At 36.6% G+C, this 27245-nt stretch overlaps 1 protein-coding gene across 1 annotated transcript in view; it reads left to right on the forward strand.

Moving 5' to 3' along the window:
• Nucleotides 1-554: 554 nt before the first annotated feature.
• The window catches only part of dally (division abnormally delayed protein), a 137740-nt gene continuing 111049 nt past the window's right edge, over nucleotides 555-27245 (forward strand). Inside the window, exons 1-2 of the mRNA XM_089087746.1 lie at nucleotides 555-737; nucleotides 23737-23895. Of these exons, the coding sequence (XP_088943872.1) occupies nucleotides 596-737; nucleotides 23737-23895 (301 nt within the window). The 5' untranslated portion in view covers nucleotides 555-595. The remainder of the gene's footprint in view (nucleotides 738-23736; nucleotides 23896-27245) is intronic.

A 27245-nucleotide genomic window follows, 5' to 3' on the forward strand; every position in this document is an offset into this window, starting at 1 on the left:
TGTCTGCTATGGTTTACACCCCCACCCCCCTGATGTGCAAATATATAGCCGAAATTTGTTTCTAAACTATTATATTTTCATCCTATTTTGTTTTATCTCATTAGCATTAGCCAAATTTCAGTTCTCGCGTGGTTCCCAGCTAATAGATCAGTACCAATTAATCGAAGCAATTTTTACGATTTCGAAATCAGCTTCAAATGGCGATTCTTCCTGGCTTGACATTTTTTTAAACTGTCGGTTATTATAGCAGAGTTCATTCTTTAATAGATTGCAGTGAAACCCGCAACCATAATAGACACAAAAACTAGTGACTTCGCCTCGTTTTCTGTCTTCACCCTTCTACTCTTTATTTCCGATTAAATTGATCAAAACAGAAAGACATACAACTATTCAGAGTTGATCGTTCTTCTTTCATGGACACATTCCAGTTCTCATTTTCACATTCCAGAGGTGTTCTTTGTCTCGGCGGAGTAGTTTTGGCTCCGCCCCTCTTCGCTTTTTAGAAGTTCTTCAACAGTGAACTGATTGCGTATCAGTCACCAAGTTTTTCTGTATTAGTATTTGTTTAGTTTTATTGTAACAATAAGTTGAAGTGATGAAAACAAGGTTATTGATTATTATTGCTGTGGTATCTGCGGCTAAAATCTATCCAAGGGATAGTTCTTGTAGAAATATAAGGGATTTATTCTTATCCAAAGGGATACTTGTAACAGATTTACTAGATCATCCAAGTGAAGGTGAGTTTTGTTATTTATTCCATTTTAGAATTGCAGTAATTTGGTTAAACTTGACTATAGGCTATCGTCAAAACATTGACGCCAACTTACGGAAATGTAGGGTTGGGGGTAATTTTATGTGTTGTTCAATGGAATTGTAATAAGAAACTGAATGAAAAAAGCCAACCAAAAAAAAATATTTTTCAAAATTTTGGGGAGGGGGGCACAAAAATCAGGGTAAAATTCTAGTTTATGTGGTTTTCTTCATAGGCCTATCTTAGAAAATAATTGGGTAAATTTTTACCAAAAAATTTACCAATAATTGAGTTAGCCTATGTGAATGATAGGCTACTTTAAAAAACGGATCAAAAATAGGCTACACCTGGGAACCAGGCTAGGATTTACGCACAGACCCGGGCCTAGGGTGCGCAATGCCGAGGGGCGCAAAAAAACACACTTGAGCGATTTTTTGCTTGGCACAAAACTGGGCTGATCTGATTTATCATCAAAGTGCCAGGTGCACTTTGCTGCCTATTCTCAGAAAAGTGATTTTAGAACAAAATAGGAATTCCGTAGCCGCTTATGAATTGTACGATGTCTCCCAAGAATAACAGCCGAGAGCTCGGTATCACCTCTCTTACATTACTTTTGGCTCATCACTCATCAGTTGGCTTCTGTTCACTGTCCCCGAATTTTAGGGGATTTCCCTGTAAATTGCTGTCCCTCCCGGACAAAAAATGGTAAAGTTCTACGAAATCATATTATTGAGTTAGGAATAAAGTGAATACACCATTCGATGCCTTTTTTTATGCTGATTACGAATATAATAATCATTTCTATCGGAAATGAATTTCAGCCCCCCCCCCCTATGTATGCCTAACCTAACCCTGAATTGGCATATATAGGGGGGGGGCTGAAATTCATTTCCGATAGAAATGATTATTATATTCGTAATCAGCATAAAAAAGGCATCGAATGGTGTATTCACTTTATTCCTAACTCAATAACATGATTTCGTAGAACTTTACCCAAAAAATTGCTTGGGCCTAGAGGCGCCAAAACGCTTGAGGCTAGGGGTGCCTAAGATTTAAGTCTGGCCCTGCTGGGAAGGTATTGCCTTGCTAGGGCCTATTATGTTTAGCCTTCTATTTTCTTATTTCTAGGGCTAAGAAGATTGTATACATGACAGATTTATACCTATCTGCATTCTGACAAAAATAGTTTAACTGAATTTTGAGTTTTTAATATTTTTTTCATTGTGTTTAGTTTTTGAAAATGGAATTTTTGTTTTGGTAAATATATGCATATTCACAATAATATAGCTAGGAAGAAAGTGAATACACCACTTGCTGCCTTTTTATGCTCTTTTAAATTCAACAATTGCTCCTGGGGCAAATTCCATTTTAATAGAAACCAAAACATTTACAGATGTTTCTAAAAAAAATCGTCTAATGAGAAAAAGTTGCCATTTATAGCTGATTCAAGAATAATGGTTATTATTTCCATTAGTCTTAATAGTAAAATGTTATTGTAAAAAATAACAATTTATTGTAAACAAATTTGGAGGAATTTTAAAAAGAGCCTGAAACCCCTCAAGAAAGGCATTACAGCAAAACAAAAAACACACCATTGGAATTACTATTGTTAAAAACTCTAAACAAGAAATTACAGCCCCGCCTTGAATAACAAGGAAAATCGCATTTTTGCATGGGTAGCCAGGGCCGAATTTAAAGCTTTGACGCTTCTAGGCTCAAGCTTTTTTGTGGCTCCGTTTTTGCGAGATTTTCGGGGGAATCCCCAAAAATTCGGGGATAATGAAAGCATTGAACAGAACGCAACTGATGAGCCAAAAGTAATCAAAGAGAGAACTGATACCGAACTCTCAGCTGCCATTCTTGGGAGATATCTGACAGTTTATAAGTGGCCACGGAATTCCTGCGTTGTTTTGAAATCACTTTTCTGTGGGCAGGCAACGTGGGGGCGAAGTGTACCTGGCACTTTAACGATAAATCACATTAGTCCAGTCAGTGGTGGATCCGGGGGCGGGGGGTGCCTGCCCCCCTAACGTGGTCTAAAGTAGTGTAATTTACTTAATTAACGCAAGTTTGCGTTAATTAAACTTGCTCCTAACGCAAGTTCATCGGATCAACCTATTTTGCCCCCCCCCCCCTAAAAAATCCTGGGTCCACCCCTGAGTCCAGTTTTTGTTCAGGAGGAGGAGGCAAAATAGGTTTAAAAATTCATGTCCTCACCGTACATGAATAATTAAAACGAAATTCGCATATTAATTTTCCTTTTTTTGGCTAATTGGCTCTTTCGAAATTTTGTTCTGACGTAACTTACGAATTAACTTACGTAACAAATTTCTATATTCGTATGTTTTTATTACGTATATTAGGGAGTTCGCTCCCTAGTCAATGCCTCGCTCTTTACGCTAAAGTTCGAATTTTGTCCGAATCACAAACCCCTGAATTACAAAGGCCGGTTAATTAGAATAGATGGCTCTTTTGAAAATCCTGAAAAAAACTGTAGCGTAAAGAGCGAGGTATTGACCAGAGGGCAAAACCCCTCATATACGTAATAATTTCTATTCGTTTTAAGTTTTTGCTTAATTTTGCTTCTTACTTTCAATTGAAAAAAACTTTTTTTTATTTAATTTCTGATCGTTTTTTAAATAATGCTGGGAAATCTGGCGCCCCTTCATAGAAATGTCCCTTCCCCCAAGGGAATATCCTCCATGGAAAGATCCTCCCACGTAACCCCTCCTCTAACCTCGACCCACCACTAGAAAAAAAAATCCTCCTGAAAACGCCTGTATATTTGCCAATAACCAACACTATATGTAAACAATGGGCAAAGTTTATAACTTGCAGCCCTTCCCCCGGGAACAGTGGGGGATTAAGTCATCCTCAAAGACATATTAATTATATTCTTGAATATGCTGAACAAAACGGCTATCTCAAAATATTGATTGGGTGAAAAAAACTTTGAGAAAAATATGAGCATGGGAGGGGGCCTAGATGCCTTCCAATTTTTTGGTCACTTAAAAATGGCACCAGAACTTTTAATTTCGGTTAAAATGAGCCCTCTCGCGACATTCTAGGACCATTGGGTGGATACGTTCACCCCTGGGAAAAAGAAAAAACAAAACAAATAAACACGCATCCGTGATCTTTCTTCTGGCAAAAAATGGAAAAATCCACATTTTTATAGATAGGAGCTTGAAACCTCTACAATAGGGTTCTCTGATAAGCTGAATATGATGATGTGATTTTCATTAAGGTTCTATAACTTTTAGGGGGTCTTTTCCCCTTTTTTCGAAAATAAGCCAAATTTTCTCAGGCGCGTGACTTTTGATGGGTAAGATTAAACTTGATGAAACTTATATATTTGAAATCAAAATTTAAATCTGATTCTTTTGATGTATCTATTGGTATCAAAATTCCGTTTTTTAGACTTTCGGTTACTATTGAGCCGGGTCGCTCCTTACTTACAGTTCGTTACCACGAACTGTTTGATAAGAGTATGTCTTTGCAATGAAATTTTTTGTTTTTGTTTGAGTTATGCAACCAGGTTTTGAATCCTTTCGTACCCCTCCCCCTAAAAAATTGCATGTTTCTAAGGCAAAATGCCAAGTTTTTAAGGATTCACGAGGTCCATACGAACAAATTATATCCGAAGTTGGGCTACATTTCTTTCCTAGAGTTGAGAAGTTTCCGAAAACCCTTTAAGAAGGTGAATAATACAACATAGAATTGTGAACAGATTATATATCTTGCAAGTTTTAAGAGGGGGTATTGCGGTAGAAGTGATTCCTCCCTCCGGCGTAGAATCATGCGTCGTATGTAGTTTACTTTTGGCTACTTTGACGTTATTTCGCATTTTATTCAAGTTCTATGGTTGAAGACTGTGGGATCATATAGCCCTTCGTACCAAAAATTTGAGTTGCACATTGCAACGAACCTGGATACTAATATGGAATAGAAAAATCACAACTTGATTTAAGTTTTTAATTCCTAATTGGAGGTGATTGCAGTGAGGTGATTGCAGGAGGTGATTTGCAATCTCAAAGAGCTCTTCCTAATCATAGTTTCATGAGCTCACTGTGGACGATTTGAGTGTCATATCATAGTTTCATCAGCTCACTAGATAATCATTATGTGGACGATTTGAATGTCCTATGTAAAAGTATTTGAGAAATCAATTTTTAGAGGTTTTGGGAGTTTGAGATCCAAGAGTAAATTCCGAAATTTAGGTTAAGAAAATAAGTGGATTTAATTGCGGAATAATTAAGGATTTAATTTGCGGAATAATTTAATTGAGGATGATTAAGAGTGATGCAAGTTGCTGATATTTTAATGTGACTGGGGGATATTTGGTGGGAGGTTTCTACAGGTTTCATTGGAGGAATTTTAAATAGAGAGAAGAAGAGGCTTAATGTTTGGTGGATTCGTAAATATTTAGCTTGTTTGGCAATAACTAACAGACGTTTTCAGAGATGATCATTAATTCTGAAGCATTGTTATGTAGAAGATAGAATTATCATAAAAAAAGGTAAAGACCCACTTTAAAGCTAAAAACGAGATTAAAATATCTTGCACCTTTGGACAAAGGTGGACCTTTGGACTCATGATTTGATCCAAAATGTCAATATTTTGACTACTGTTCCTATAGCTTTCTATGGACGCCGTATCCAGGATTTTCTTTTAGGGGAACTTACGAAAAGAAACTTCAAAAATATCAAAATTTGTTTTTATGCATTTTTATTACGCTTTTACTAGTCGAGCAAACATTTTGGAGGGGGGATCCAAACCCTAGTCTCTTCCCTTAATACGACCTTGTTTTTACGATTTCTATATAAATGATCCATTTTTTCTACGTCGCGTGGCTGCCTACTTTCCACCATTTGGTGCACAGTTTGGAACGCCATGTGTGCTGCACGGTCCCCCCATGCTTGGCACATGCCACCTTCTGTGCTTGATTTCTGAAAGTGGGAGCCCCGTGGTTTTGCCTCTTTGGAAGGTCTATTCTTTTTCACTTTCCCCTTTCCGAAACCAAATCCCACATGCGTGCTTTATATGTTGTATCATTCCGTTCAGCCGTTAACACAGCTTATTTGTTGAAACATCTCTCATTGAGTGGATGAAATTCATTATGAAAAGAATTGCTCGTGTCTTCACGCTTCTTAAGTTGTCTTGTATTAATTTTTTCCAACTTATATCTCTTTTATTGATTCTCCAAGATCGATAAGCTGTGCCCCACACTTACCAAACTTTTTCTCCCTCGGGCTCTTAGTGTTCGATCAAGAGATAGTCACGTCCGGTTTTAAGCTAATTTTGTCAATATGAATTAGACTTTATTTTGGCAGAGTAGTCGGATTCATCAACTGATTTGAGCTGAGTGGACTGCGAAGCAATTTTAGACCAGTCGAAGTTTGAGGTGGTGTGCATCAGTGGTTTTTTCTTTGAAGGGCTCTGAAACCAAATCATGTTTCTGCACAAAACATGTAACACATCCGTAGTTTTCTTTCAAATCTTGACTGGGGGAGGGGATGTGCTCCCTCCTTGCCCAGGTGTGCTTATATTAACAATGAATCGACATGGTGCCCATTTTTTTCTTTCTGCTTATGTTCTTTCTCCGTTTTCCTGTTTTTCTTTAGCATTGTTCCGAGTTAGATGAAGAATTTATAGACTATTTTTTATGGTCTAATGTATGACTAGTAAAGATGGGGGAAAGGGTAATTTTTCATCATTTTCATACAACTTGTGTTTTTTGTTTCTAAGTGCAAGACATAATTTTAAAAATGGCCATAATCTTGATGTTTCACATAGGTGTGCAGGCATTAGGGCACCCCTTCGTTCCCAACTAATAAGTACTGTATTTATTTTATTTTTTAGTTTTTTCTTTAAATTGCTGTTTATCTGATCAACATTTTTTGGGGGGGGGGGGGTGTATGGAATATGTTTTCAAATTAAAAAAAAAAAATGACTAAATTTACGTAAACTATAATAATTTATGGGAGACTGAAAAACACATCCGAATTTTTGGATACCCCCCTCCCCAAAAGAAATGAAACGGGTACAATCCACTGGTAGATATTCTTTGGTATAGCAACTGACCCATAAAAAAATCCTGCGTACGACCAGCCAAATTTATCGTTGTAGCGACAGCTACAACGTTGTCAGATCGAATGAAAATACATTGTATGAATCGCCATGGTCAAAAACCCTATAGGAAAAATAAGGACCCAACCTTGTACAAAAATGAAAATCACTTTTTGCATCGGTAGCACCTTTTTTCTACTTTTTTTCACCTCTGCTGCTAGTGGGACACTGGAACATAATGAAAAACAGTTTAAGGCCTTATTTCAAAGCTAATTTTTATATCTATTTGATTTTTTATATATTCGACTTGATTACGCTATCTTAAAATCTCATAGAACTCCAAAAAGGAAAATTTGGATGTCATTTCCGGAATGCAAAGGCTGGGAAGAAAGAGAAAGATAACATTAAATTATTTAAGAGCAAGTTTATATATATATATATATATATATATATATATATATATATATATACAGACTGTATATATACGGGCTTTTTATTAATTCAGCTTGTGATAATACCGTCATTAAATGTCAAATTGCACCTAAGAATAGCACTTTTCAGTGCCGTATCCGGAGAGGAAACGGTACGAGGCGTGAAAGGGTACCATTTTAAAGCTTTCGGTTCCATCTACGTGTCCTTTGTAAACCTTTTACCATTAACCCAGCATATAGTGTCATATAGCACCAAAAGTCATTTTTTGGAGGACAATTTCTGGAGTAGAGATGCTGACGAGCATGAAAAGGGAGCTTACCATACACATATACATGGTCGAAAACGAATAACCAGAGGTTTACAATTTTCCCTTTTTGCTGCTGTCCTTCTCAGCCCCTTTAGCAACATAGCAAAGAGTAATACAGTCCATAGTGACCAAAAATTTAAAAAAAGCTTTTTGGAAAAAAAAAATACAAACGAAAACTGTCAAAAGCAGTGTGAAAAAAGCTATTTGAACATGTCTCGGCAATGATTCATGTTATTTTGATTGATCTTTGTAGCACTAGTTTATGACGAAACAAAAGTTAGGCCTAGGAGTATCCCGAACTCCTATAGAAATTTCAAAAGAATATGAAAACCCTCAACTATGCTTTTACCTTGAGGGCTCACGATATTCTCTTCTTCTTTGTCTTTAGTTTAACGGAACCATAGACTCATTTAGGGTTAAAATTTGAATTGAGTTGATAGCACAAAGATAATAAAGATTTATGTCTTCTTTGGACTTGACTTACCAGCTCGTAAATAAAGGACCTTGATTCCTAGCTTGCAATTATTAATTCCTGAATATTTTGGCTCTTCTTTAGTTCGTCAAATATTCAAGTCCAAGGAACAAAAATTACCAAAATATACTTTCTTAAGAGATGGCCAAATTTTTCACGGTATTTGTCTATAATCCAGTAGTCACGCGATAAGTGAAGTTTCGTTAATGCTAATGAAATAAATAAAAATAGGATGAAAATATAATTGTTAAGAAACACATTTGGGCTATATATTTGCACATTAGGGGGGGGGGAGCATAGCATAAATATCTAACCTAACCCAACCTAGGTACCTTTTATTCCCCCTAAACCCCAAAAAACTAAAGTTTAAATATAGTTCCCAGAGTGAGAAACCCTTTGTTTTACAGTGTCTTACCGGGCAATGCTATCTGATATTCAATACAATTTGTGCGTGACTACTGGATTCTAGAGAAGCACCTTTTTCGCAATTATTGAGCCGAAAAACTGCCAAAGCTATGACATCACTTTTTGTAAGTCATAATAACTACACGTCTAAAATTCTTTTAATATCCTTAAGTTTTTGTAAAATCTCTATAGCCTATATTCTATATCGGGCAGTATTTCATAAATAAAGGTATTTTTTATCTCCAACTTTCAAAGATACCGACGATAATATACTCCTTGGACACTTTGTTTCACAGAATTCTAGATTTTGTAGGGATGGCTTAAGAGGGATGTGAAGTAAAACCCAGAGGGGTATCCTTCAGCATTTTTATTGGGGGGTAAGAGGGGTTCTCATCTGGAGAGTCAAGGGGCATGAGCTATATAATACTTTTCTCTCAAAATTATGGAGACAACTGCCCTCCCTCCTTGCCCCCCAAACGACGCTACTGGTAAAACTTATATATGTAGGCTCTAGTGCCCTATTTTAAGGCAAGCTTGTGTGACTCTTAAGTCTCATTGCCCTGAGCCAAAATCTGTGTATAAAGTTTATTTTGTGTATTTCTGAAACCCAAAAACGTAAAAAAATTAGTTAAAAAAGAATGTTTTTGTGATGGAGAGTGAAGACTAAACTTAAAAGCTAAAAAAATATTGCTTTGCAGTTAGTGCAACATATATCGGCAATACATTATTTCATGCTAAAATTTATTGATTTCATGACCGATGAAAGATATATATATATATCTTTCAAGCCATATATATATATATATGATATATATATATATATATATATATATATATATATATATATATATATATATATATATATATATATATATATATATATATATATATATATATATATTTATATATATATATTATATTTCCATAATTCTTTGTTGTAGTTTCCATAATATCGTTACTAAAGTATTATATTTTCATCACGTTTTTGTATATTTAATTAGGATTAACCTAACTTTGCTTCTTCGGTGTGGTCGGTATTATACGTAAGTAGGCTACCCTTTGAATCAGTATTTTTTGTATGTTTCAAGCTTCATCTTTCCTTTTTACTTCCATCGGAAAAACTTCGTTAAAAAAAAAAAAAAAAAAAAAAAATGAATAAATGAAATCAGGTACTTGTCTATTATATAAAACACACACGAGAAGTGAAGTTTGGTTAGTGTTAATGAAAAAAAAATATGATGAAAATAGAATGCTTTATAAGAAAAATCGTGAAAACTACAACTTGGAAATATGCTCCCAGAACGCAGAAATGTCCTCAAGACCGAGCCGAGGTCCTGAAGACCGAAGGCTGATCATTTTAACGCGATTCTTGAGAACATTTCTGCGTTCTGGGAGCATCTTTCCAAGTTACAGTTTTCACGATTTTCCTAATAAAGTAGGTACTGGTTTATTATACGGGCACCGCGAAGAAGTCAAGTTTGGTCAATGCTAATGAAGCAAAACAAAAAAAGGAAGAATATATAATAGTTTAGAAACAATTTTAGGCTATATATTTGCACATTAGGGGGGGGGGGGGTGGCGTAAAGCATAGCATATATTAAATACGTAACCTATCCTAGGTACCTTTCTCCCTCCTAAACTCCAAAAGAGAATCGTTTAAATTTTGAGTAACCACGCTTTGCCATCAATTTATCTAGCAGATCACCCGTTGTCTGCTAATGAAATAGCAGTTTGACGGGCTTCGTGACTGGTTTCTTTGATACAGTATATAGTGATGCCCGCATAATGCACCAGTACCATAAAGTATTATATTTCATCATGTTTTGACGGTTTTCAAACATGCCCTAGTGTTACACTTCCAAAAACGTTACTTCTCGTAAGAGTACAAAGTCCTGTTGTGTCCATTGACCCAGTGTTTGGTTTTGGGTAACAATCCCTTATGCTGGAAGGATATATTTGCCTGTTCTTTGGTCCTTGGCAAATCGAAAATCTTAATTTGAACATCCATGGTGAGACAGTATATTCTATGACCAGTCGAAGCAAACTAACTAGTACCCTCAAGAATCGCGTTAGTAATTAACTGAAATAAGGTAGGTCAAGTATCGCGTCAATAATTAACTTTTCTTTGTCTTTGAGACGGTCAGCCGACGCCGAAGCTCCCAATTTAAAAATTCACAAATTACCTTCACAATTTTGCTAATAAAGTATTCTATTTTCATAATATTTTATTGTCACCAAACTTCACTTCTCGAGTGTGTTTTATATAATAGACAAGTACCTGAAATCAGCTTCATGATTATTCCGACAAAAGTTAACATCTGACTATAAAATATTTTCTGGTTTGCCAATTCCCCTGTGCTTTGATTAAAAAGTCATTAAGGCCTATTTCTGATTAACACCCTGCTGCGTATTAACCATGTGAGCATGAAGTTGTCAACATGTCAGCATTCAATTTGAATGCTATTTTATTTTCTGCCCTTAAATTGTATGTTCCGCCCTTAATTCTGTCATGTCTGATACCAAGAACCCTCAACACCAGGGCCGTGTCCAGGATTTTTGTTCGAGGGGGGGGGTATAAAGAAACCTTTAAAACTGATTAAAGGTTGCTTATAGTCATTTTTGTCAGGTCTTTTTTCGTCACAAATTTCAGGGGAGAGGTTAAACCTGGTAATTCCCAACTTCTGGATACAACCTTGCCTAGCCTAGATATTTTCTGGAATTTTCCTCACTGGATACCCCCCCCCCCCCAAAAAAAAAAAAAATCTTGCGTACTTGCCTGAACAGACGGGCCAGTTGAGTAAATTCACGGAAACGTAAGGAGGGAGGATTGTTTGTATTTTTTTTAAATGCTGCGGGAGGCACTTCTGTTGCTTGTTAAATTTTGTTTCACCGAAAACACAAAAAAGCCATTTTCAAAGAAAATGCCCAAGAAAGTATTTTTGAAAATCTAGGAGGTGGTAAATGCCCCCCGCCCCAGTTAATACCGCTGAGAGAGGCTGATATTTATGGTGTATTTTTTCTGAAATTGGAGAATAAGGGAAAGCCAAAGAGGAAATAGATCATCATTTATTTGTTATTAAAGAAAAATAAATGTTTGCAGTTATCAAACAATTCGTGGTAACGAACTGTAAGCAAGGAGCGTCCCCGGCTCAATAGTAACCGAAACTCTAAAAAATTGAATTTTGATACCAATAGATACATCAAAAGAATCGGATTTTTATGCTTATTTTAAATATATAGGTTTCATCAAGTTAAGTCTTACCCATCAAAAGTTACGAGCCTGAAATAATTTGCCTTATTTTCGAAAATACGGGGAAACACCCCCTAAAAGTTATAGAATCTTAATGAAAATCACGCCATCAGATTCAGCGTTCAGAGAACCCTACTATAGAGGTTTAAAGCTCCTGCCTGCAAAAATGTGGAATTTTGTATTTTTTGCCAGAAGAAAGATCACGGATGCGTGTTTTTTTTTTGTTTCTTTGATTTTTTTTTCCAGGGGTGATCGTATCACCCCCTCCCACGCTCATTTTTTCCCAAAGTCACCAGATCAAAATTTTGAGATAGCCCTTCTTTAAGCATAATCGAAAAATCTAATAACTTTGTCTTTGAGGACGACTTAATCCCCCGCAGTCCCCAGGGGACGGGCTGCAAGTTATAAATTTTGCCCATCGTTTACATACTGTATTGGTTATTGGGAAGTATACAAACGTTTTCAGGAGGTTTTTTTTCCGGTGGGGGCGTTGGGGGGGGGCCTATGTGGGAGGATCTTTCCACGGAGGAATTTGGCATGGGGAAGAGAATTTTACATGGAGGGGCGCTGGATTTCCCAGAATTGTTTAAAAAACGATCAGAAATTAAATAAAAAAAACGAGTTTTTTCAAATGAAAGTAAGGAGCAAAATTAAAACTTATAACGAACAGAAATTATTACCTATATGAGGGGGTTCGCCTCCTCGTCAGTACCTCACTATTTACGTTAAAGTATTTTGTGTACTTTCAAAAGAGCTATTTATTCTAATTAAACGTCCTTTGTAATTCAGGGGTCATTCTTAAAGACTTGGAAAAGCTCGAACTTTAGCGTAAAGAGCGAGGTATTGACGAGGGGTGAAACCCGTCATACACGTCATAATTTCTGTTTGTTTTAAGTTTTAATATTGCTCCTTACTTTCAGTTGAAAAAACTTCCCTAAAAATTCCCTAAAAAAATAAATCAATTTTTTTCCCATTCAAACTTCAAACCAGGAACTAAGTATGTTTGAAATCTATCCTTCATCCATGATGATGAAGCCCGAAGAGATTTCTGTCGTCGTTTTATTTAAAGTAGGCATAAGTAATGTCCCTGTTCAAAAGAAACGTGGAACCTACTGTTTTGATTATCGAAAAATGCTAATTTGTTATTTTGAATAAACGTTGAAGCAAAAAGGACATCATTAAAAAAAAAAAAAATCCCCTTAGACATTTTCACCTTCAAAGGAATGCTACATTTTCTTAAGGTGTTTGGTGCCATACGTTTTTAGGTGCCGTTGTTTGGTGCCATACGTTAGCCTAATTTTGCTAATTTTTCACGTAAGTTTTTTTTTACTCCCGCTACTACCAAAAACGGTACTTGTGTTTTATAGCCACCACACTCAAGTTCTGTCGAGAAGTGAACTTTGGTTAATGCTGATGAAATAAAACAAAATATGATGAAAATATAATACTTTATCAACAGAATTATAAAAACTACAACAAAGAATTATGGAAGGGGGCTGCCCAGACCGGATTATATTAAATACGTAACCTAAACTAGCCTAACCTAACCTAACCTACCAAAATACTAATTAAATAATTAATTAAAATATAGCTACAATGTAGTTTCCCACCGAGCCGAAGCTGATATTGTTTGGTATAAAGACCATGAAAACCGGTTATTGTCTCATGTTCGCGATACCATATCTTAATTGTGGTGGCTATAATACAAAATTATCCCAAAAACTGCATAACACTACTACTACTACTAACAACTCACTGCAGCACCAAACTGCCCGATGCCAACACAGCTACGCACGCTCCTCCTCTGTCCCAATCTATTCAAAGCCCCCTCTTCACTTTCTTCCCGAAGATCCCATTTCTCTAAACTTTTTCCTTAAGAGATCCTCCCATCCCATCTGGTGACGACCTGCTTTTCTTTTGGCCCTAGACTGTGACCAAAAAGGACAATCTTTGGCAATCTGTCATCTTTCATCCGCAGATCGTGCCCTGGCCATCTCAACCTATCTCTCATTATAGTCTTAGAAAGCGGGATTGCATAACATAGTCTCATTAAAAAAAAAAAAACGCAATTATACGACACCATATATAGTATTGTCAAGCCTCAAATGAATAAACTTGGTAAATGAAGCTTTAAAGCAAATGTGTATATCAACTGTTTATTTTGTATGGCCTAGGAGGATCTTTAGGAATGCTCAAGCACTCCGCATTACTGTCTCTGAAACCGGAAAGCTTAATACATAGGTCTTTGATAATTTTAAATTGATTGGCTATCTCAGAATATTTCCTCAGTGGCTTTTTGACACCATCTCTGACAAAATTGTCCTTTTGCGTCGCAAAATGGTAAAGAAAGCCACTTTGATGTGGCACTATCTTTTTGGTACTTAAAGAGGTCAGTAAAACCCTCTGTCTCCTTTCTAATGGAATTTCTTTTAATATTCTAGGAAAATAGTTCGATATGATCCACCCTGTAAAAAATAAACAACAACAGACAATTAAATAAATAAACATGTGTCCGCCATCATCGTTCTCGAAAAAATTAATCGAAGTTTCAAATTTTGAAATAGGTGCTTGAACACTCAGCAGTAGTGTTCCCTTAAATGCTAAATTTGATGGTTGAAACTTCATTAATATCACTTATTTTTGGGGGGGTGTTTCGCCCCTTTTTTGGATATTAGAGCATTTTTTTATGCTCGTAAATTTTGATGGGTAACTTTACACTTATTCAGAATCACGAAAAAGCCAATTCCTCGATTTAAATACTTTTATCAAAATTTAGTTTTTTTTAGAGTTTCCGTTACTATTAGCCCGCGTTGATCGTTACTCGTAGTTCGTCATCAGGTACTCTTTGAAAATATGGTCTCAAGAAAACCTTAAAAAGTTGATTTAACTTAAAGCTTAAAACCTGCAAAATTATTCAGACATCGACCCGATCGGAAGTTTAGGACATCGCACGATAAGGTGGAAACAGTGAGTGAAACGAGATGCAAATTTTGATTATCGCTGCTTAACACTTATTCGAAGGCTTGCCACAGATTTCAGGTCGCAAGTACTTAATTAGTGCGCTTAACCAACATATCAGTTCCTTGGGGTTTAATTGAAAGGATGGGCCTGAGTTGGATTAAGTGGAACGATGCTGGGTTACACTCACACCGATTTTTAAAAGTTTTGTCTCTTTAACTCATACCAGATTCACTAGTATCTAACCTATAGACGAAAGGGTAATACAAAAATTCCAATGCTTTTATTGGGCGTCCTTTAAACCTGCCTTGCTAAAAGGGTTCACCTCTTAATCCTGTTTAAAGGCATGTTTACCCTTTATTCTCTATTTCACCAGTTGTTCTGTATCTTGTTATGCGGTCGTGGAAATGGTATAGAGGCTTCTTAAATTTGTCTTCCATTTTTGAAGACGTACGCCAAAGACCGAATTTCAAAACGATTGAGATTACCTTACGAAAATCTACTCACTATCTGTCTTGAATCTTATCTGACTATTACGGGCAGTGGTCATGGCCCAAGTTCTCAAAATATTGTGATTGTTTATATTTTTCCCGCTTTTATTCATAATCTGGCACGTTTGACCGCTTTTCGAGAAACAGCTAGCAGCAAATCACCTTCTTTGTACTTTGTACTCACCATCCAACAAAAGTGTAATGTGTGTCCTGGGTTACAAATAAGCAAGCAAGACTAGTTGTTCGAGAAAAAAACATCTGTATTGGATATTTTTCACGTCAAACTCAATCTGAAGGACCTTATAAACCTCTTTTCGCTGAAAGCTCGTCCCCTGTAATTCCTTTCTAGTAAAATACTACTCTCCATTTTTCAGTGCCTTCTAGTAAAAATGTGCTATTATATCTATATATAATTATATTTATCAAACAGTTCAGGGTAACGAACTACAAGCATGGAACGAGACGGGCTAAAAGTAGCCGAAACTCTAACAAACGGAATTTTGGTATCATAGATACATCAAAAGAATTGGTTTTTTATGCTGATTCCAAATATATAAATTCCATTAAGTTTAATGTTACCCATCAACAGCTACGACCCTGATAAAATTTGCCTCATTTTTAGAAAAGGCGGAAACACCTACAAAAAGCTAAGTGATTCTAATAATATTCAACATATCAAAGAATACTACTATAGTGGTTTCAAGTTTCTATCTACGAAAGTATGGAATTTTGCATTTTTTGCCCAGAAGAAAGATCACCGATGCGTGTTTATTTGTTTGTTTGTTGTTTTTCCCCGGTGGTCCAAAGGTCCAAGAACCAAAGGTCCTAGAAGATCAAGATAGGGTACATTCGAACGGAATTCAGAAATTGTAGTGTCATTTTTAAGTGACTAAAAATATTGGAGGCTGACCGCAGTGAGAGTTTTCTTTGGAAGGAGAGTTTCCAGGAAAAATTTTCCTGGAGAAATTTTAAGGGAGAAAGGGTCCGGACAGGATGGGAAAAACCACTTGACTTACTTGACTTAAAGCTCTTGCTTTAAGTCAAGTAACCGTGGCCGCGTCGCCAGCGTAGAGGGAACCAGACATCAGCGCCGTTAGTCTTCTCCAGAGTGGCGGTGTTTTGGGCGAGAGTAGGAGCTTCACTGGGGTCAATGCCCCACGCCATGAGTCGATCGCGGATGATATCCGCCCATTTCATACGTGGTCTACCTCTGGGGCGTTTCTTTCTGGCTAATAGAAGCTTTGAACCGGGTTGGTTCAGTTCAGAACATTCCAGGTGGCCACATTGATGCCACCTTGGTCGACGATATTCAGAGGGAATCGTCCGTGGGCGGTCCGGGGAGGCTGAATTTCTGGTTCCATTCGTAGCAATAGAAGTTTCAGGAGGAGGATTGCCAATCCAACCATCCCTAGATGCATTTGGCTCTCTGGTGGCTAGCCAGTTATCCAGAGGTACCTGGAGGTCGTTCTTCATGCGCCAATTCGCATGGGAACTAACTCCGGACGAGGGAAAACCGGTTAGAGATTAAATTAAAATAAAAAGTTTTTTTTACAACTGGAAGTGAGTAACAACACTAAAACTCAAAAAGAAACGGAAATTATTTCGTATATTAGGGGGGCTTTCCCTTCCTCAACTCTCGCTCTTTATGCTAAAGTTTAACTTTTAGTCACATTTCTTTAAGAAAGATTGATCAAACATAAGGCCCGTTGATTTTAAGTGAGATTTGTTATAAAGGACTAAGATTTTAGCGTAAAGAGCGAGGGTCGAGGAATTGGCAGTTCCCCTGCCAATTATGATTTCAATTATGATGCGGTATGATTTTCTGTTTTCATTTAAGGTTTTTTGTAAATTCATTCGAGATTGACGATGGATTATCAATTAATCATTATATTTCGAATGAAAGTGTCGTATGAGAATAGGAATTACTAGAACTTCAAGAGGATTCCAGTCTTAAAATGCATCACAAATCAACACAATCTGCCAATTAGTTTTGTAAATTATTGCTACAGTCAAAGTATACTAATTTAAGAAGGGTGCTTGCAGATTAGTGTCCTTATTCGGCATAAAATGTTGTTTTGTCAGTTTTTTTAATAATTACGTTTTTAAAACCATAACACTTTTCCCAACTCACAAATAAGCGTTTAGCAGAATCAATTCGCACCTCGGTTCGTACCGCAAGAGCGTAACGAACTATGAACCTGATTTTACAAAATTCAAAGCCAAGTTACAAACGCACATGCCATCTACCAGCCAATAATAGCTGTCATGTAACAAAATGTAAATTTATGCATATATTTGTTTGAAGATGTACTCAAGAAGATAAAAATATCATAACAATTGGTGTTTGTTTTTACATTGAATATCGTAACGAGAGATATTGGAATGTGGCTCCAACTTTAGGGAAGCAATTTCAGAACCAAAGTAAAAAGAATCGGCTTTTTATTGTAGTTTTGAATTTGCAAAAATGATTGAGTGTGAAGTTGCCTATCTAAAGTTAAGGTTAAAACCTCCGAAAAAGGGGCAAAACACCCCGAAAAGAATAAGTGATCTTAATGAAAATTTAATCAATGAATTCAGCAGGTTATAAACCCCTGTCACAGAGTTTTCAAGCACATATCTTGAGGGGATCTTGTTCTGGAACAATCTAAGCTGCTTAAAAAGGACAAACGGTACTTATGTGCTATCTGTAATACACGCGAAAAGTGAAGCTGGTTAATGCTAATGAAATAAAACAAAATAGGATGAAAATATTATAGTTTAGAAACAAATTTTGGCTATATATTTGCACATTAGGGGAGCTGGGGGGTAAACCATAGCATTTATTACATACGTAACCTAACCCAACCTAGGTACCTTTTTCCCCTAAACCCCAAAAAACAATAGTTTAAATATTGCAAACGCAATGACAAACCACGGTTTGCAATCCAATTGTCTATTGAAAGAAACCCGTTTGACTAGTTTTTTAAGCACCTTCCCTATATAATATGGCGCGTGTGTTACAGATAATACGTAAGTACCGGACACACTTTTAATTGCAGCTCAACTGAACCTTTTCCTGATTCTTCTAGGGCCACTAAGTATTACTTTTTTTCTGCACAATCTTTTTTCTTGTAAAATTTGCAATGCTCCACATTTTTGCTGATATATTCTTGAAAACTCTTTAGGTCCCCCACACCTAATACGTGTTCGGAGGGGTGTATTTTTTAGGGGTGTAATGTGGAATTTTGTGTATTTTAGAAAAAAGATTGTGCATGTGTTTTTCTTCCAGGATTGATAGTATTTAGCCAATGGCCATCGAAAAATCAGGAAAAGGCTCAGTTGAGCGGAAATCAAAAGTATTACTGTACTTTTGAAGTAGCTTAGATTGTGCCAGAGTAAAGTGGCTTTTTCTGCCATTTCTTGGTGTAAACGAACAATTTTGGTTTAAAGGGTGTCAAAAAGTCATCGGATGGTAATTTTGAGATAGCCAATTGGCTTAGGTTTCGAAAACCATATATTGAGCTTTTCAGTTTCAGAGGCATGGCCTAATGTCGCGCAGAAAAAGTCGCGCGGAAAAAGTCAAATCGACATTTATTTAATGCTTCATTTACTTAAAATGATTCATTCAAGATTTTGGAAAGTTATGTACAATTGTGTATAATCAGCGATTTTAAAAGAGAGCAGATGGGCCTTTTCGTTGGTGGGGGGATACAAAGGGAGGGTACTTCCTTGTCATATAGAACACATGCGAGAATTGAAGTTAGGTTAATCATAATGAAATATACCTAAGTATTACAAAAATAAAATAGTTTAGAAATACATTTGGGCTATAGACTATATTTGCACATTAGGGGTGGGGGTAAAGCAAAGTATATATTAAATACTTAACCTAAACAAACTTATTCTAACATAACCTAGCCAAAACACCAACTAAATATTTAATTAAAATATAGCTACAATGTATTTTCCCACCGAACCAAAGCTAATTGTCTGGTATAAAGGCTATGAAAACCGGTTTTTGTCTCATGTCCACGATACAATTTTCTCGCGCGTGTTCTATATAACAAGGAAGTACCAAAAGGAGTTTCGTAGAAATTAATATTTATTCCCCAGTGATTCCCAGGTTTTTTTTTATAACGCTTGAAGTATGGATAGCCTACTATAGGGCCGTTCTTATTGCAGACAATCGTTTTCTGTGTAACATAAAATATTACATTGGCATGCTCACCAGCACGAACGGGGTAAAGGGGCATTATGACCTCTGTCAGAAATTCCCTGGGGGAAGGGAGTCTAACATTTTGCCCCGAAAACCGTGGAAATAATGACCTTCTAAAAGATATTCGATATTTTAGATCCCCCACTCCTAGTATGTGTTTGGAGGGGTGCAGTTTTTTAGGGATGATTATCATTCTCAAAGTATTTTTATGCAAATATTCCATTTGAATGAATAAAGCTGGATCGTCAGAGAAAGTAGTAGTATCCTTCACATTTAGGAGAGCCTTGGATCAAACGTCTCGCTGTAACAAATTGAGAGAGACTCTTGTCAATAGAAACCCAAATTCTAAGACAAATTCTAAACAAACGATATTCCCAAATTCTAAACTCTAAGAAATTCTGGCGTGAATTCAATTGCTTCTTCCTGTTAATGCATAAAATAACCGTCCATTTTATAGGACTTGTTTTCCTCTAGGACTAGTTATGGTTTTCACTGTTGCTTCTCTTCTAACCGCAGATTTTTTTTTTTTTACGATTCGATGTGATCATCCCAGTCATTATTTTCATTTGAGATTCGTAGTGATGCTCGTTGTTGCATGTCTCCTCGCCGTAGAGCTCGTTTGCGCTTCATTTTCGTGCATCATTACATTAGACATTTTTCCATACCTTTTGCTTTAGCTGTTTGGATTCATTCCAAATTCTTAAAGAAATTATACATACATAAATAAATACACAGTTGTGTGTTTAATTGGAGTATATATATTCATTGTTCTTTAGTTTTAAGTCACAAGGTGCCAAATAAGCAATTTCAATTGAGTTTAGAAATTCTTGTGCGGATCTCAGTGTTGCTTCTCTTCGAACCACATATTTGATCTACGATTCGATGTATTCGTTGTGAGGCTGGTTGTTACATGCCTTGTAGCCTCAGATCTTGTTTGCGCTTCATTTTTGTTCATCATTACCTCCGACTTTTTTCATACCTTTTACTTTAGCGGCTCGGATTCATTCCAAATAATGTGTAATTTCGCATGATGTCATAGATACCCCAAAAAACTTCTTTCCCAGCTTTTCCCCAGTCATAGTCTCACACGCGCTAAACTAACACGTTCCTTCATTCTAATATAATTTTGCTTTGTCTTCTAATAGTAGATTTCGTTGTAAAACGTCTTCCTTTGCAATTCAATCAGATTTTTGCTGTTCCTTGTTCCATGCCTTTTTCTTTAGGTGCTCAGTCATTTGTCATCTTGTATAATTTTGTAACCGTCATAGATACTAATATGGACACCCATATTGGGGGGGGGGGGGCAGAGGGGGGCTCCATCCCCCCCCCGGCTGAATGATGCTGCCTTATATTTTATATTTTTGTTTTGAGATTTCTATTATACAGCACTGGAAGTGCCGATTAAACCAGCTAAGCCCCCCCTAAAATTCAGCTTATGGGCGCCCATGGATACTAATAACAATACAAGCACTCCTGAGGGAAAAATTGATGTAATTTATTGCTCTGAAATGTAAATAAATATGACGTTACTCACTTAATTTTTAACTAAAATTAAGGCTCTAAACTATTTTTCTCAAACTTGAGACCTATCTATCTAGATCGTTTTCTTCAGGCTAGAAAAGGAATGGTAACACTTCTTGTATTTAGGGCAACCGGCGTAGGGTACCAAAAATGAAATTTTGCAAATAAAAGCTAAAGTGAAATCAAATCTTAAAACGGACAGAAATTATGAAACACATGGGGGAGGATTCCCACTCTTAAAGTCCCCTACTTCACGCTGAAGTTAGAATTTCGAAGTTAGAATTTTCGTTAGAATTTAGAATTTCCATCAAGAAAACTTTTCAAACACAAGGGCCATTGAATTTGCATAAAAAGTGTTTTTAAAGCAACATAAACCCTTAAGCCCAAAGAGCGGGGTTTTAATTGTTCTTTACTTTTATTTTAAAAAAAACCTGTTTTTTATTTAATTAACGCTATAAGCTGTTTTGGGCCATGATTAATACCAAAGGGGCACCACGCGAAAGTGAAAAGTGAAAATCATTGACTATACAACAAAGGCTATAAAATAAAAGCTATCACTGAACTAATATTATATTTAAACTATTGCGGTATTATGAGTTGTTTGTACTTTTTACATATTGAATTTGCTAATATTCATGCAAATGTTTGCAATAAGTAAGTTACTTGAATTTCCATTTCAAGAGAATTGCGCTGAGGAAAAAAAAACGTGGAATGTCATACAGTAATTGCTATTTCGTGAGATGTTGTTGCTTATATGTCTCAGCCATGAAAGCCTTCAAGCAGTTGATTTCTTGGCAGGCATTACTGGCTGAGCAAGGATTTGACCAAATACTGGCACCGCAGAAAGTATAATATACATAAGAATGTCAAAGCTTCTGAAATTGGTCTCATCTTACTTGAACGCCTTTTATACTCTATTAGATTGCCCTTACTCAAGGCCGTATCCTCTTCCCTTCCCTGAAATTTTTTCGACTCATAAAAACGTAACAAAATGCATATAAACGAATTTTGATGTTTTTGAAATTATTCTTTTATAAGCCCCCCTTCTCCGAGAAAAATCCTGGGCACGGCTTGCTCTTACTTGATCATTAAAAAAAAATTCAGTTGAAAATAAGCAGCAACAGTAACACCTAAACCGAACAAAAACTATTAAGTATATGAGGGTGTGCACTCTCCTCAATACCTTGCTCTTTACGATAATGTTTTTAAGCACCTTAAAACGGCTTCTTATTGTAACTAAATAGTCCTTGTGTTTCACGAATCATTTTTAAAGGAATGAGGACAAAAACTCAAACTTTAGCGTAAAGACCGATGTATTGAGGAGGGGGGCATTCCCCCTCATATACGGAATAATTTTTGTTTAAGTTTTAATGTTTCTTCTTACTTTCAATTAAAAGCTGTTTTTTTTTGGTCTTTTTTCTAATAATCTCAGGAAAATCCGCACCCTCCCCACCCGTGGAAAATCCCCCCACACACAAAAATTCCTCCATGACAAGAGGAGAAAAAAAAACCCACAAAAAACAGGGATATTTTCAGCCAATAAAAATGATAATGCAATACAAATATGTCGGCCGAGATCTCCACTCGACCGTCCTTAGTGCAAAAGTAAAAAAGGACCGTAAAAAACAACAACTAAAATAAATTAAAACAAACCGTCAGAAACATTACTAAAATAAAAACATGACCCTTTCAATGTGACGGTGAAAGGGTAACTGAACAAAAGACCGAACAACAACGAGTTCATTTAGTTTAATGCTTTTTTATAAGTCAGTAGCTTACCAGGTGTGGTAAATTTCTCCATGAAAAATTCCTCCCGCGTAAAATCACCTTTCCCCAGAAAATCCCCTCGGACAATTCCATACTTGCTGAAAATTCCCTCCAGAAAATTTCTTTTGGAATATTCCGTATGGAAAATTCTCCTTAACCTACTTTCATTAAAAAAAGACTTTTTTTCTTTCAATTTCTGATCATGTTCAAATCATACCGGGAATCCCCCTGCGTCCGTGGAATCTGCTTCCTGGAAATCCCCCCAATGAAAAGTTTCTCCCACGGAAAATTCCCCCATGAAAAATTTCACCTGCGGAAAGTTCCCCCATTACAAATTTCACCTGCAGAAAGTTCCCCCTGAAGAATTTCTCCCGCGAAAAATCCCACCCCCCCGGAAAATCCCCCAGACAATTTAACCCCTTTGAAATTTTTCCCCGGAACATCTCCACACATAAAATTTTGTCACCAAACATAAAGTAAGACAAGTAAAAAGAATTTCATACAGGAATTCTGTGAATTTTCCTCTTTTAAAACTTCCCTTGAAAGTTAGCCCCGTAAACTTCCATCCCCACGGAAAATTCTCCTCGTGGAAAATAGCCCCAGAAAATATCCCTTCCCCGTTAAATATCTGTATACTTTCCAATAACAAATATTATGTGTAAACGGGGGTAAATTTTATAACTTATAGCTTATAGACCCTTCCCTAGGGACTATTGGGGATCGTGTCGTCCCCAAAGGCATGGTTACTTGACTTTTCAACTATGATGAACAAAATGGTTATCTCAAAACTCTTTCCCAATCTTCTAGGACCATTGGTCCAATACGATCACCTCTGGAACAAAATAAAACAAACACGCATCCGTGATGTTTCTTCTGGCAAAAAATACAAAATTCCACATTCTGCAGATGGGAGATTGAAACCTCTACAGAACGCTTTTCTTATAAGGTGAATCTTACAGTGCGATTTTCATTAAAATTCCTTGACTTTTGAAGGTGCCCTTTTACAATTAAAGTACATAAAAATGTATATACCTAATAGCCTTGTTCATTTTTCTTTTCTCTGTTTGATAATTTTGAATATAAATCCCTTCTGTAATTGTGATTACTCTTTATTTCAGGTTTGCCATCAAGTGTATGTCAGTCTGAAATTAACTGTTGCAGCAAAAAATCAGAGATAGAGCTCTTCTCTTTGTCAGAAAATAGTTTCCGACTTGCTTTGGAAGCATCTAGTGCCTTATTTAAAGAGGTTTTTTCCAAGTCAGCTGATTCGATTGAAGGTTAGTGCTTCTACGTCAGACAACTAGAAGTAATACACTTCCGTTTGGTGAAACAATTTCCATATGAAACTGTTTTTCCCCGAGTGAGAATCGAGTTCCCGAGTTAGGTCTGCACAAAGGGTTAAGGCGCAATTTCTCAAATCTTACTTTCCGAAAGTTTTCACTCAAAAAGTTTTGAATTTTAGTTTCCGAAAGCTTTTCCAGCATATACGCAAGAGGGAGGGGGAAGAATCACCTCATCAGAATCACAATATGTCTATTTTTTCCCTATTTATTTATGTATTTGTTATAACTATTCTTCTGTTGTTTCCGTTTTTTCAATTTTGCTCTTTAAGTGGATTTTAATTTGATTTATTTTAATTTTGTTACCTTTCTAGATATTAAAGGCTTCCAGAAATTATAATTCTTGACACCATTTAAAGAAGCCCGGGGGTTTACTGATCCCTAGATTCTGAAAAATACCTATTTTTTGGGTGTTTTCATAAGTAGCTCACTGCCCTAGATTTTGAAAAATACTTTTTTTGTATCTTCATGTAAAAAAATTAAAAAAAATATTTGTCTCCTAATGGTAATTTAATACTCCCCTTAATCTTAATGGTAAGGTTTATTGCGCCGAAAAGTTTATGAAATATTGTTAAACAGCATGAAAATTCTCAAAATGGTGTCGCACCGGAATTAAAACTGCACCAATGGAATAATCATAGCCCAAGACTCCATATAGGAAAATCACTGTTCCCCATCTTAAGCAACAAGTAAAATTGATTTTTTACATGGAAAGCCGTTGTGTTTCCTTTTTTCTTCCCCCTCCCCCTCCCTCGGCTATTTTACCCACCCAGTGGTCGTAGAATGTTGGGAGAGACCTCATTTGAAAGGAAATTGTCATATCTAGTGCATTTTCATAGTAACAAAAGATAGTACTAAAATATATGTAATTTTCAACAAGACTGGATCTTCATATATAAGAAGTTATAACGCAAATGTCGTGGTTGTAGCGCTAGCCGCAACCTAGTAAAGAACGAACCACGGCCAATAGTGACCAAAAGCTCAAAAATACGGTTTCAAAAAAATTATATTATGCGTATTTTAATATGCACAATACGTCTTTTGCTCAGTTCAACATCCCCCTCAACATGCCCTAAAATATTCAAATTTAATACCCTAAGTCGTTCCTAAGATATTGCTGATCCGCCCTTTCGATGACCATCATGCATCTAGCGCCTTCTCATTTAGTTTTACATGTCCCTCAACTTTCCCGGAAATTTTTCAGCTTAATACCCTATTCAGTGCCTGAGATATTGCATCTATGCCATTTTGACAGTCTGGATGCTTTAAAACCCGTTTGATTTATTTCAGTAGCAGCAGTAGTTGTAGTAGCCATGAGAGTTTCACATGGGCACCCATAAGCTGAATTTTAGGGGGGGGGGGCTTACCGGCTTTAAACGGAACTTCCAGTGCTCTATAACCAAAAAATCAAAACAAAATATAAAAATATAAGGCAGCATCATTCAGCCAGGGGGCTGGAGCTGCCCTCCACCCATATGGGCGCCCATGGAGTTTCAACCTAATACCCTCAGTTGTTGCTGGGATATTTCTGAAGCACCCTTTTGACAACCTGCTTGCATATAGTCCAAACATACACTTCACCCTTTGTTTTGATTTAGTTTTGTATCCTCATTAATTTTCCCTGAATCCCGACTATGCCATTTTGACACCCTGAATGCTCTTAAACTATTTGGATATAGTTTAATAGCAGCTGTAGTAGCCGTAAAAGCAGCAACGTCAGCATCAGCAGTAGTAGTAGCAGCAGTAGTACTTATTTTTTACCTGCTGAAAGTTTTAGCTTAATACCCTAAAGTATTGCTGGAATGTTGCTGATATACCCTTTTGACAATTTGCATGCACATATGTGTTTTAATTCAATTTTACATCCCCCTAACAATTCCAGTAAATTTATTAGTAATATCCTTAACCTTAACAATATCAGTACTAGAAGTAGTAGCGGTAGTCATAGTGATATGAACATAGTGTCATTTTGTTTGTTTAACATCCCCCCCACACAACATCCCCTGAAAGTTTCAACTCAATACTCTAAGCCGATCCTGAGAAACTGCTGATACGCACCTTTGATAACATGCGGGCACATGTTATGCTTTGAGTTAATTCAACATCCCCATAAATATTCCCTGAAACTTCACTTTAATTGTAGAAGCAGTAATAGGAGCAATAGGATTAGTAGTAGCAATGGTATTAGTAGTAGTAGTAGCAGTAGTAGCAATAGTAGTAGATGCAGTAACAGCGGTAGTTTTTGTAGTAGAAGCTATAGTAACTATAATAGTATTCACCAAAGTATAATCACCTATGGAACAAGTACTGACAAAACCTATCCTCTCCACACAAAAAAAGTGACCCTTTTTATACCTATGCGAACCTGGCAACTAAAAACCGTAGTTACACAATTCATCCCGGTCACTCGTCGCCTGAATCACGCTCTAGCATAAGTATTGGACGGAGCAAAGTACTTTGGCTCGGAGCGATTAAGTAGTACAACATTTTACGTCTAAAAGCGCTGAGATACGCGGGGTCACTTTTGGAGAGTTTTGTCAGTATTTGTTACGTAGGTGATTATACTTTGGTATTCACCGAGTGCCTTTTGGTGATACCCTGCATGATACAGTGCGTTTGCCTTCAGGTCAATGTCCTTCTACAAATTCCCTGAAAGTTTCACCTTAGTATCCTCAGCCTAAGTAGTTTTAGCTGGCGTAGCAGTATTACAAGTAGTAGTAGTAGTAGTATTACTAGCACTAGTAGTAGTTTGCAAATGCTCCCTTTTTGTTACTTCAACCTCCCTCTGAACATGCCCTGAAAATTTCGATTGAATTATCTAAGCCGATCCACATACATCGCTGATACACTCTTTTGATAATATGCATGCACACAGTGTGTTCTGAGTTAGTTCAACACCCCCCCTCAACATTTCCCGGAAGCTTCACTTTAATATTAGGAGTAGTGGGGGTGGTAGTAGTGATAGTTGTAGTATTAAGAATAGTCTTCAGACAGTGCCTTTTGGATAGTCCGACATCTACCTCAACATACCCTGATTGTTTCAATTTAACACTCTAAGCCGTTCCTGAGATATGCTCACACTTCCTTTTTATGGCCTGTATTTACGTAGTGTATTTTTATTTATTTCAGCATCCCCCTCAACACTCCCTGGAGAATAGTTGTAGTAGTATTAGCTGTATTAGTGTTGTGCACATTGCGCTTTTTGGTAGGTAGTAGCAGTAGTAACAGTGACGGATCCAGGGGTGAGGGGGGCACCCTCCCCCCTAACGTAGTTTGAAGTATTGTAA

The sequence above is a fragment of the Artemia sp. Qi Xiang Cuo genome, chromosome 1 (assembly GCF_049724085.1).
Source record: "Artemia sp. Qi Xiang Cuo chromosome 1, ASM4972408v1, whole genome shotgun sequence".
In the NCBI taxonomy this organism is placed as follows: Eukaryota; Metazoa; Arthropoda; class Branchiopoda; order Anostraca; family Artemiidae; genus Artemia; species Artemia sp. Qi Xiang Cuo.